At 43.3% G+C, this 12,998-nt stretch overlaps 1 protein-coding gene across 3 annotated transcripts in view; it reads right to left on the bottom strand.

The window, feature by feature from the left end:
* Positions 1–3,554: 3,554 nt before the first annotated feature.
* STOML1 (stomatin like 1) overlaps positions 3,555–12,998 on the bottom strand; it is a 49,668-nt gene continuing 40,224 nt past the window's right edge. For all 3 annotated transcript variants that reach the window (XM_040343009.1, XM_040343008.1, XM_040343007.1), the window contains 2 exons: positions 5,873–6,019; positions 3,555–4,088 (listed from right to left, as the gene is read on the bottom strand). In XM_040343009.1, the coding sequence (XP_040198943.1) occupies positions 3,889–4,088; positions 5,873–6,019 (347 nt within the window). In that variant the 3' untranslated portion in view covers positions 3,555–3,888. The remainder of the gene's footprint in view (positions 4,089–5,872; positions 6,020–12,998) is intronic.

Genomic DNA, 12,998 nt, shown 5'->3' with positions numbered 1-12,998 from the left:
TTACAGCGTGATGAATGTGCTTACTCCATTATGAACAGTAGTTTTACCAGAACAAGCGCTCCCGTCTCATAACTTGCTTCTGAGCATGCGCGGGTTTTTAACGTCATTTTAGCCCACACACGACAATTTTTTACAACCCGAAAAACAACATTGTTTAAAACGTTGTTAAAAAATGCAGCATGTTCGAGAAAAAAAAATTGTCATTTTTCAAAACCCAAAAAATTATGTGAAGCCCACACGCGATCATTTTAAATTACATATTTTTAAAACAAAGTTTTTTTCATGCCGAAAAATGATCGTGTGTACGCGGCGTGAGAGCGATAACACCAAATTCAACACACCTGCTCCCCATTCACACCTGAGACCTTGAAACACTAACGAGTCAATGGCTAATTGGGCCTAATTTGGACATTTTCACTTAGGGATGTACTCACTTTTGTTGCCAGCGGTTTAGACATTAACCCCTTGCCGACTGCCGCACGCCGATCTACGTCGGCAGAATGGCAGGGGCAGGCAAATGTACTACCCTTTAAATGTGCCACCTAGTGGGCGCGTGTCCACGGGTCCCGCAAACTCGATGTTCACCGGCAGCCCGCGATTACGGCGAGGATAGGCAGAATGGGGAGATGTAAACAAGGCATTTCCCTGTTCTGCCTAGCAACATGACAGGGATCTACTGTTCCCTGTCATCGGGAGCAGTGATCTCTGTCATGTTCTAGTGAGACCACCCCCCCACAGTTAGAACACCTCCCTAGGACACACTTAAGCCCTTGTTCGCCCCCTAGTGTTTAACCCCTTCCCTGCTAGTGTCATTTATAGGGAAATCATTGGCTATTTGTAGCTCTGATCGCTGACAATGGTCCCAAAATAGTGTCAAAAGTGTCCAATATGTTCGCCATAATGTCGCAGTCCCGATAATAAAAACAGTGCAGTTCGCAGCCTTTACTAGTAAAAAAATAAATTATAATAAAAATGCCATAAATCTATCCCCTATTTTGCTATAACTTTTGCGCAAACCAATCAATATATGATTTTTTTACCAAAAATATGTTGAAGAATACATTTTTTAGAAATTTTTAGACAAAAAATATTGCTGTTTCTTTCAAAATTTGACGCTCTTTTTGAGCGGTGATCACATACCACCATTTGTGGGGGAAAAATACCACTCACATACCACTCTATTTGTGGGGAAAAAAAGGACATAAATTTTGTTTGGGTACAACGTTGCATGACTGCGCAATTGTCAGTTAAAGCGACGCAGTGCCGAATTGCAAAAAAATGCTCTGGTCAGGAGAGGGGTAAAATCAGCAAATTTACACTGTTATACAAGCTGTACACTCACTACTTTACATTGTAGCAAAGTGTAATTTCATCAGTGTTGTCACATGAAAAGATATAATAAAATATTTACAAATATATGAGGGGTGTACTCACTTTTATATTGCATACAGTATAGAATTGTGTATTTTGAATACAGTTACGTTATTTGGCAAATGGTGGGTATAGTTCTGCTTTAAATAAACACACTAAAACACCTTCAAGTTTGTAAGCCAGGAGCATCCATACTGACAATCTGCTTCCCCCTCCTTGACTATGGGCTACTATGTTCTTGTTATGCCCCGTACACACGATCCGAAAATCGGACGACAGATCGTCTGACTTTTTTCGCTTAATAGTCGCAAATAGAAAATGAATAGGTTACTAAAGTCACAAAAATTCTTGTACGATGTCATGTGTTGTAATGCATTTGTATTGTATTTTCGGATGACAACTATACTGACTAAACGAAAACCGTACGATCTGGTATCGTACGGGGAAATTTTTTTGTGTTTTTTCCGATCTAATAATATCGGATGAATTGTCGTGATCGGCTCTCGAAAACTCTGTACAAACGATCCAATTAGCGTACGATTCTTCCTCGGATGACAGTTTTCGTACGATATTTGAATCATGTGTACGGGGCTATTAGACTGAACATTTCATTATAGCAATTTTTTCTGTGAGGTCAGACTGTTCTAAGAAATCTTCTCTGTACAGACATATGGCAGTACATTTATTCTCAATCATTTCCAAGAAATTATAATGTTGTGTGACTCAGTTGTATGATTATGTCATACTTAAATTAACAGACATGTCTAAGTAAACATCACAATCAAATACAGATTTTAGCTCCAATATTTTCGAGCTGTACACAATAATCTATTTCTTAACCGATTAAGGACCGCCTCCTGCACATATACGTCGGCAGAATGGCACGGCTGGGCACAAGCACGTACAGGTACGTCCTCTTTAAGTGCCCAGCCGTGGGTCGCGGGCGCGCGCTCCCGCGACCCGGTCCGAAGCTCCGTGACCGCGGGACCCGATCGCCGCTGGAGTCCCGCGATCGGTCCCCGGAGCTGAAGAACGGGGAGAGCTGTGTGTAAAGACAGCTTCCCCGTTCTTCACTGTGGTGCCGGCATCGATCGTGTGTTCCCTTATATAGGGAATCACAATCAATGACGTCACACCTACAGCCACACCCCCCTACAGTTAGAAACACAGATGAGGTCATACATAACCCCTTCAGAATAGGGGATAGTTTTATTGCATTTTTATTAAAAAAACATTTTACTACTAATGGCGGCGATCAGCGATTTTTTTCATGACTGCGACATTATGGCGGACACTTCAGACAATTTTGACACATTTTTGGGACCATTGTCATTTTCACAGCAAAAAATGCATTTAAATTGCATTGTTTATTGTGAAAATGACAGTTGCAGTTTGGGAGTTAACCACAGGGGGCGCTGAATGGGTTATGTTTCACCTAGTGTGTGTTTACAACTGTAGGGGGGTGTGGCTGTAGGTCTGACGTCATCGATTGTGTCTCCCTATAAAAGGGATGACACATTCAATGCAGCCGCCACAGTGAAGCACGGGGAAGCCGTGTTTACACACAACTCTCCGCGTTCTTCAGCTCCGGGGAGCGATCGCGGGGGGTTGCTTGAAACGAATAGCCGCCCCCTCATCCCGGATCGCTCCCAGACGATTACCGACCGCCGCATGTACCGGGGGGGTCCCGATCAGACCCACGTCTAGGCAGGGACGTATAGGCACGTCCATCTGCCTGTACGTGCCATTCTGCCGATGTATATTTACATGCGGCGGTCGTTAAGTGGTTAAAGCGACGCAGTGCCGAATTGCAAAAACTGGCCGGGTCCTTTAGCTGCTTAAAGGTCCGGGTCTTAAGTGGTTAAATATAGTACACAGTATATGTTTTGCCTATAAAATGTGATTTAAATGAAGAGTCTGTAGTGAGTCCTTAGGAAAGTATGTATTATCATCTTGTATTGATTTATCTGATATAACTAATGCAGCATTTTATTCTGTAATCCCCAGTGTTTTCCCTGCTTGTCTTTTATTGTGTTTTTTATATTTATTTTTAGCCTCTGGTAATTTCATTTTTATCCATTTTTTTTAAAAAGGTTGTGATTTACAGACCGCGACGCTTCACTTTCCATATATCGTTGTGCTTCTCTTGAGTTTCCAATACATTTGATTTCTCATCTGGATAATCAGATTGACTGGTGGACATTTATTGATTGGATTCAGCATCCACACACAGTATTATGCTTGTAATCATGTATGCCTCTTGGATATTGTTTTTTCTTTGTGACCATAACACATTGTTCCAAACTACTCAGATAATCTTGTATATTCTTGTTCCATTCCAATCATGTTATCATAGCTCCAACAGATATTTGGTAGATTCTGTTTTCATGCTTGTATTGGGCAATCAGTTTAGTGGTATAGAACTACCCAGAGGTATAATATTCTACTGTTTAATAAAGTACAACAAATAAAAATAGCAAACTACATGAACAGAAGTGATAAAAGAGTGCCCTCATGTTATCTCCCCGCTATCCTCTGTAAAACCTTCTCCAGCTGTAAAGCAGTCCTCAGATCTCCTATGACTTGTAAGCGGCCTGCTGCATACGCAGTCATAGGACTCAAATCTCCTTTAATGAGACACATGAGATCAGCTTCTGTCATCATTAGAGTAACATCAGGGTTTCCAGGAAAAACTCCCCAGCCAGAGCTGCCCGACCCTGTAAAAAAAAAAAAGTTTGATTTCAACTTAAATAAGAAAACATCATATAGGGTCTGTTTAACCAAGATATTGGAGTTGTAGGAGGTTTATGTTGTATTTATTCCTCCAATGGCTTCTTCTATCCCTTGAGGGCTGATCTACCCACCATACTTTCCAAGATACTACCTACCTTGGAGTCTCTTTTCTCCAGCTACAAAGGAAGGGACCAGTGTGTTCCTAATCCATCTGTTGCTGTTCTACATAATGCGGTCAACTCACTAACAGTTAAACAATGAATAATAAAATGCGGTAAAACACTGCATGCGGTAACAATTGTGCAAGTGTTTCATTCATTAAGAATTTTGCATTAAAAACCGAAAGCAGTATTTGTTCGATTTAGCGGTAATTACCGCATTAGTTAATGCAGTAATTTACTGCATTGAACTAGTTGCCAAGAAGGGGCTGAAAAGCCGGCCGCTGCATCCGTAACAACGGATGACTCATCTGCTGTCAGCGGGTTTCCTGCTGAGAGCTGAATGTAAAAAACAAACAAATGGCAACAATTAAAAATGATAAAAAAAAAAACCGGGGTCACCTGTGGCACCGCCCCCTCTAGTGATGTCACGGACCCAGCATGCACCAATCCATGACGTCACAAGGGGGCGGTGCCACCAGGTGATGTAGCCAGGTGGCCCACCCCTTACCTATATAAGAACTGTCAAATGGCAGAGCCTGCAGTAGATGGCAAACCTTCATGGACGGCAGAAGCCTTTTTTTTTTTTCGGGTTGGCCGTGCAACGGGAGGCCTGATTGACGATCGATTTACATCGAGGGACACTGTCTAACGATTGGTAAGCTTCAATGAAATACATTTTTGGTTCAACCATTTTCCTACTGGCCACTTTTACCCCCTTCTTGCTCAGGCCAATTTTTAGCGCTGCCACACTTGAATGACAATTGCGTAGTCATGTTACACTGTACCCATACAAAATTGTTATCGTTTATTTTCACACAATTAGAGCTTTCATTTGGTGGTATTTAATTACCACTAAAGCCACATTCCCCCAATAAATCTAAGCGCCCACAACAGAAAATAAAGAGAAATAATTTAAAACCACAAAACCCAACATATTTTACCTTAAAACAAGGCTTCATCAGGGGAGTAAAGTGCAAAAAGTGTGCTTAAAAGAGAAGTTCGTTTTTTTCAAAATCATACTTACCTAGGTGGATGCAGCATCGGTCCGATAAGCTCTCCGTGAGAAGAGAGCTAATGACTGCCTCTCTGCTCTGCTCTGCCCCCTCAGCCCCTGTGCTCACTGGAGCGCAGGGCTGTGGAGGGGATGGGAGCGGCCTGGCTGTGAGGCTGAGCCAGTTGCCGGTCCAGGGTTGTGGGCGGATTCTGACTTTAATGTCACGATCTTGACCCAGCCTGGACTGGCTCTGTGACGTCAGCTGACAGCGGGCTTGAAGACTTCTGCTTGTATTGCCTAGTCAATCTGAGAGGAACAGGGGAGTGGGTATCTGTCAAAACTAGACACCCCACCCAAATAAATGACATGCCAAATATGGGAGAGAAAGGGGGGGGTTTGGGGATTTAAAGTGGAACTTCCCCTATTGGGTGAAGTTCCACTTTAAAAAGCAGTGACCTCATCAATGCTGTCCCTGAAAGACATAAAACAAACAAAAAACTAATATCGAAAAACGACAATATCAGTTGATTGTACTGGCCTTTGAAGAAAACAGGTGAACTGAAGAAAGAATAAATAGAACAGATTCTCCTCTACTGTTTATAGGAAGCATTACCTGATGTCAGGTCAATAAAATAGGAAACGCTCTCTCCACAATTCCTGGTTACAATCAGCTGATAGGAAGAACCCACTTCAGACACCAGTGATTCTGAAAGTATCCCCTCCAGTTGGGAAGTCATTTGTTGTAATGAGAAATCAGCAACTGAAACAAAAAGATATTAGATTTAGTACAATATAACTGGAGTATGACCTTTCCTATGCATATTTAATTATAGCCATAAGGCCATGTAGGATAAGGTGACCACATTTTCAAAATTAAATCCAGGGACATCCGACTGACCATGCCCTCAAACAACTGCTCACAAAATTTTGAAACAAGAAGCTGTAGCTGTATGTTGTATAAATGTTAAACAGAATAGTTCATGGCTACAGAAAAAATAAAGGGGGGAAGGCATACGGCGTTAGTTCACTTTTTCATTTTTTCTTTTAAAGGGGTGTTCCAGTCAGTTTTCATGTTTATTAAAAGTCAGCAGCTACAAAAAGTGTAGCTGTTGGCTTTTAAAAAACAGACACTCACCTGCTCCGCGTTCCAGCGATGCGCCGGCCGGGGCTCCGCTCCTCTCCCCCGCCCTCTCTGGCCGGTGTCTTCATTCCAAGTGTGGGCACCCGGCCGTGACAGCTTTTGGCTTCACGGCCGGGAACCCACTGCGCATGCGCGAGCGTCACTGCGCATGCACGAGCGGCGCCGCGCCATGCAATTGGACAGGCGATCGCCTGGGACCTGTCACGTGTCCCAGGTGATCGCCTACAGGGAGGGGCTGCAGAAAGGCGATTAGGCTTATTCGCCTTAGCAGGCCCTCGGCGGAAGGAGGAAGTAGGACAGGAAGTCCCACTCCTCCTGAAGCCCCCACTCCCCCCCCCCCCCAAGAAAATGTAAAAAATTACATGCCAAATGTGGCATGTAAAGGGGCAAGGAGTGGATTAAGCGGAAGTTCCACTTTTGGGTGGAACTCCGCTTTAAGAAAAAACTCTGCTAGGAAATATGAAGGCTGACCTTGTCTTCCAATTGTACTAGTTACCTGACTAACATGCTAATCATCTGGTTTCAGTTCTTCCTAAATCACAGACTCAGACAAGGATACAGGGATTGGACAAAGTTATGGAACCACCAGGTAAAAAAACTAAATTGTTACCCAATATGGGGTTGGACCGCTTTTGGCATCCAAGACGGCCTGAATTCTCCTAGGAATTGAGACATATAAGTCTTGGATTGTGACTAATGGAATCGGATACCACTCTTCATGCAAAAATTGTTCCAGTTCTCACAGAGATGCCTGCGGCATAAAACGATATTGAGGTCTGGCAACTACAGAGCCCAGGAAGGTGCGAGACTTCATCTGCACGCTCGTCAAACCACAATTTGACAACTCCAGCTGTGGGAATCAGAGCATTATGGTCTTGGTAAATGGCGCTGTCTTCGGGAAACAATGTTTGCACCATGAGATGCACACGGTCGACCAACATTTTACATAGACACTTTCCCTCATGGGATGGTGGCAGTAGGAGTTTCAAGCCCCCCATTGAATGGAGGATTTTTAGATAAGTCAAAAATTGGTATTGGTCTGGAAATTCTGGGGGGTCCTCTAGGATAGGTCATTTATGGTCACCTGACCCCCAGAACATTCCAGAAATTCCCAGGACCCTTATTTAAGCAGGAGGCTGGTGGGGGGGGGGGTGTCTTTGCCAGTCGCCAGAGGGATGTTTAAAGAGCACCCTACTGATTTTGTTTACAGTTTTAAAGTATTCATTGATTAACCGCTTGACCTCCAGAACATTTACCCCCCCTTCATGACCAAGGCATTTTTTGCTATACGGAACTGCGTTATGTTAACTGACAAATGCGCGGTTATGCAACGCTGTCCATAAATGAAATGAATGTAATTTTTTCCCCACAAATAGAGCTTTCTTTTGGTGGTATTTGATCACCACTGCGTTTATTTTTTTTGCGCTATAAAAAAACGAAAAATTTCCAAATATATATATATATATATATATATATATATTTTTTTACTTTTTGCTAGGAAACACATCCAATAAAAAAAAAAAAAAAAAAAAAAACAAATTTCTTCAAAAATTTAAGCCAATATGTATTCTGCTACATAAGTTTGGTTAAAAAATCCCAATAAGCATATATTGATTGATTGCACTTTGCACAAAAGTTAGAGCATCTACAAACTATAGTATATATATATATATATATATATATATATATATATATATATATATACACACACATACACATACATACATACATACAGGAGTTTTTATTTATTTTATTTTTTATACTAGTAATGGTGGCAATCAGGGACTATGATATTGCTGCAGAAAATGTGACACTGACACTTTGTGGGAACCAGTGACACTAATACAGTGATCAGTGCTAAAAATATGCACTGTCACTGTACTAATGACACTGGCTGGGAAGGGGTTAAACATCTAGGGTGATCCAAGGGTTAAATGTGTGCCTAACCAGTGTTTATACTAAGGGATATGCTGGATTTTATTCCCTGCTTTGCAGGTAAACAAAGTCTGCCATATCCCCGTTGACAGGATGGAGCTCTGCGTTGTTTACATATGCAGAGCACAGTCTTGTGTCTCTCCTCGCCAATCAGCTGGTGCTGGTGGCTGTCAGAGGGACATCGGTCCCAATCAAGGAGACTGGGACCGATGCTCATCTGTGCCACCTGCCAGTGCACAACAGTGCCAGTGCCACCCATCAGTGCCACCCATCAGTGCCGCCCAGAGTCAACTACCAGTACTCATCAGTGTCACCTACCAGTGCTCATCAGTGTCACCTACCAGTGCCCCATAAGTGCCTCCCATCAGTGCCGCCTTATCTCTCCCCACCAGTGCCGCCTTATCTCTCCCCACCAGTGCCGCCTTATCTCTCCCCATCAGTGCCGCCTTATCTGTCCCCACAAGTGCCGCCTTATCTGTCCCCACCAGTGCCGCCTTATCTGTCCCCATCAGTGCCACCTTATCTGTCCCCACCAGTGCCGCCTTATCTGTCCCCACCAGTGCCGCCTTATCTGTCCCCACCAGTGCCGCCTCATCAGTGCATATCAATGAAGGAGAAAAATTACCTGTTTGCAAAATGTTATAACAAACTATGAAAAATTATTTTATTTTTCAATTTTTTTTTGTTTGTTTAGTAAAAAAATAAAAACCCCAGCAGTTATTAAATATCACCAAAATAAAGCTCTATTTGTGTGAAAATAAATGATAAAAATGTCATTTAGGTACAATTGTCATTCAAAGTGTATCAGCGCTGAAAGCTGAAACTTGGTCTGGGCAGGAGGGGGGTTTAAGTGCCCAGTTAGGAAGTGGTTAATCTGGTTTGGTTTGTCTAGTGTCCTTTGTATGTTTGGAGTTTATGCTGCCTACAGTCCCATGTTACATCACTTCTGCTTTAAACTCGAAACATGTCAACCCTTTCCATACCAGAAAATCATGTATTGTTTTCATATTTTTGTCCAACCCCTGTACAGATTGGGATTTCCTACATCACTCTGGCTTTACCAATCTGCATTCTTATGTTTTGGGTTAAACCACAGAAAGCAATGGCTTCAAGTCAGGAAATTTGCTTTTTCAAAAGGAGGCCAGCAATTTACTTGTTATGGTATCCGGAAAGGAGGCAATACATGAAGGCAATGTGATATGAGAGATGGTTTGCTCAGCCTACTGTCCCTAGGACACAAAGAAAGATTAGTGAAGGAATACATAGCTTTTTCGTTAGTAATACATTTCCTGGAAAACATTACCTTCAAGCTGGCCATAGAAACCAAAACAATGGTTGGTTGTGTGGGCCAGCACATGCAGCTATTATTTGTGTTGAGGCCTACATAGCAGGATTGGGAAGGCATGGTGCAGACACCTCTGCCGTTGGTTTAACCTGTCCTTCCACTAAATCCATTTCTCTGGATCCATTTTTTTCTCCTGAAAGGAAACCCGTACTGAGAGAAACATGAAGTCTACCACCGCCGACCTCCTTTGAAAATTGCAGTTGCCTGTCAACCATGCTAACCCTTCTACTTCAATACATTCTGAGTCACAGCGCTGCAAAATGCATACACTCCATACAGCCAGACTTCCTGATCTACACACTTGGAAAATACTTAAAAGTTTGGACATCCCTGGTCTAACAGCTTATCAAAGAGGGCCACATTTGATGAAGTGAACATGCTCGAGGGCCGACCATTTTGCCTGACATTCTTTGAACCATTAAAATTTGATCTTAGTGTGTTCGTCCGAGCGCTAATACACGGCCCAACAAGAATTCTCCTGCCTTTGTGGCTATGTGTGATGAAGAGATGAGCTTGGGCGTGTTATTTGGATATACTGTATATATCTCTTTTGTGGCCCCAACGAATCCCCAAGCGCTGCTCAGGACTAATAATGAGCTTGGGCGTGTTTTTTGGATAAACCGTATTTATCAGCGTCTAACACGCACTGGCTTACCATTGCCATGAATGCAGCCTCACCATTACCATGAATGCAGCCTTACCATTGCCATGAATGCAGCCTCACCTTTGCCATGAAAGAAGCCTTACGATTGCAATCAATGCAGCCTTAACATTGCCATCAGTGCAACCTGATCAATGCCCATCTGCAGCCCCGGAGGGGACAGGGAGGGGGAGGGACAAGTACCGTCAGATTTACAAACAGGTGAATTTCTTGTTTACTCTGTGGCCTCTTTTATACAAAGTCCCGCCTCCTATGATAAACAGAACAGTCATCCAATGGCATCCCAGGAAACGGGACTTACTATTACAGAAGCCGCCGAGTAAACAGGAGATTCTCTTCATGAAATCTGATGGCACACGTCCTGTCCCCTCCGAGGCAGCACCGATAAATACGGTATATATCTTTTGTGGCCCTCAGGGCACAGGGCACATGTGAGGCTGCCATGGCTATGTATATCCAAATCCCCAGGGGGGCCATATTAAATCACCAGGGGGGCCACAATTGGCCCCCGGGCCAGACTTTGGACATACCTGTGTTAGACCAACTAGCATTTTCAGAAGGAGGTCAACATCGGCAGCCTCCATCCCCATCCAGTCTTCCTTTACTGATTTAATATCTATAAACAAAAAGTGCATGCCTTTGTGTTTCCACCTATGACAAACAGGCTTGGGCATGAAGTGGTTAAAGAGCTGTTCCAGTAACTTATGTTTTCCATACACTATCTCACTGTCTATGAGACCATCAGAGTATTCCAGGACAATGAAGGTTCCTCATAAATCAGAAACTATAAGGAAACGTTTTTCTGGCAAGCGCACGTGAGCGATAACAGCGGGTCAGTCGATGTCATGGCGAACAGGATGAACATTCGTAATTGATGTGCTGACCTTGGCATGATTTAGTAGGGAGATGTATTACTCATGAAGTGATAGGGAAGTACTCCCTTCCATTAATGATGGTCTTTTTTTAAGTAAATAAGGTTACCAATTTGTATTTAAAGGCAACGTCCACTGTATTTTTACTCTGCTAGAAATTAGTTATTAATAAATTGTTTAAAGCAAATTTGGACGTTTTTTTACATGTATTTTCTGTCATATTGTTGTCAGTTTGTTATGTACAGAGATTTGTAGATTAGCCACTATAGTGAGCAAACATTTTGGGGCAGATCCACGAAAGAATTACGCCGGCGTATCTCTTGATACGCCGCGTAATTTCAAATTTTGCGCGTCGTATCTTTGTTTTGTATCTACAAAACAAGATACGACGGCATCTCGGATCGATCCGACAGGTGTACGTCTTAGTACGCCGTCGGATCTTAGGTGCAATTTTTCGGCGGCCGCTAGGTGGCGTTTCCATCGAATTCCGCGTTGAGTATGCAAATTAGCTTGTTACGGCGATCCACGAACGTACGTCCGGCCGGTGCATTTTTTCACGTTGTTTGCGTTCGGCTTTTTCCAGCGTATAGTTACCCCTGCTATTATGAGGCGTACTCAATGTTAAGTATGGCCGTCGTTCCCGCCTCGCATTTTGAATTTTTTACGTTGTTTGCGCAAGTCGTTCGCGAATAGGGATTTGCGTAGAATGACGTCACCATCTTAAACATTGGCTTGTTCCGGTTTCATTTCGAGCATGCGCACAGGGATACCCCCACGGACGGCGCATGCGCCGTTCAAAAAAAACATTGTTTACGTCGGGTCACGACGTATTTACATAAAACACGCCCCCATTACATCCATTTGAATCCCGCGCCCTTACGCCGCCAAAGATACACTACGCCGCCGTAACTTACGGCGCAAATTCTTTAAGGATTCGGAAAAAAAAAGTTACGGCGGCGTAGTGTATCTTGGATACGCTGCGCCCGGCGGAAAGATGTGCGGAGGTATGTGGATCTGCCCCTTTGTTTTCAATCACTTAGCCGTAACCCCATTTATAGCCAAATGTCATTGATGGCTAAATCCCCAGGTCAGATAACTTGACAATAACTCTGACTAACAGGCCTACCTAAATATTTTTGGAACCGTTTTAATAAATACCCAAATCTTTTACATTTTTTTAGGGCTCATTCACACCAGAACGCAGTGCTATTATGTTCTCCTTGCGGAGGGTGGGTGTGGTTCAGGGAGTCACTCCTGCCTGGTGAACACAGTGGGGTAGATTCAGATAGAAGATACAACGGCGTATCTCCAGATACGCTGTCGTATCTCTGAGTCCGGCCGGTCGTATCTATCTTCATAGAATCAGTTACGCATAGATTTCCCTAAGATCCGACCGGCGTAAGTGTTTTACACCGTCGTATCTTAGGCTGCATATTTACGCTGGCCGCTAGGTGGCGCTTCCATAGATTTACGCAAGGAATATGCAAATGAGCTAGATACGCCGATTCAGAAACGTCCGGCCGGCGCATTTTTTTACGTCGTTTACGTTAGGCTTTTTTCGGCGTATAGTTACCCCTGCTATATGAGGCGTATCCTATGTTAAGTATGGCCGTCGTTCCCGCGTCGAGTTTTGAAAATTTTACGTCGTTTGCGTAAGTCGTTCGCGAATAGGGCTGGACGTAATTTACGTTCACGTCGAAAGCAATGGCGATTTGCGGCGGAATTTCGAGCATGTGCACTGGGATTTTTTCACGAACGGCGCATGCGCCGTTAGTAAAAAACATC

This window comes from Rana temporaria, chromosome 3, assembly GCF_905171775.1.
Source record: "Rana temporaria chromosome 3, aRanTem1.1, whole genome shotgun sequence".
NCBI classification, from domain to species: Eukaryota; Metazoa; Chordata; class Amphibia; order Anura; family Ranidae; genus Rana; species Rana temporaria.
The sequence above is the reverse complement of the archived record's forward strand: the minus strand, read 5'-3'. Positions and strand labels throughout refer to the sequence as shown.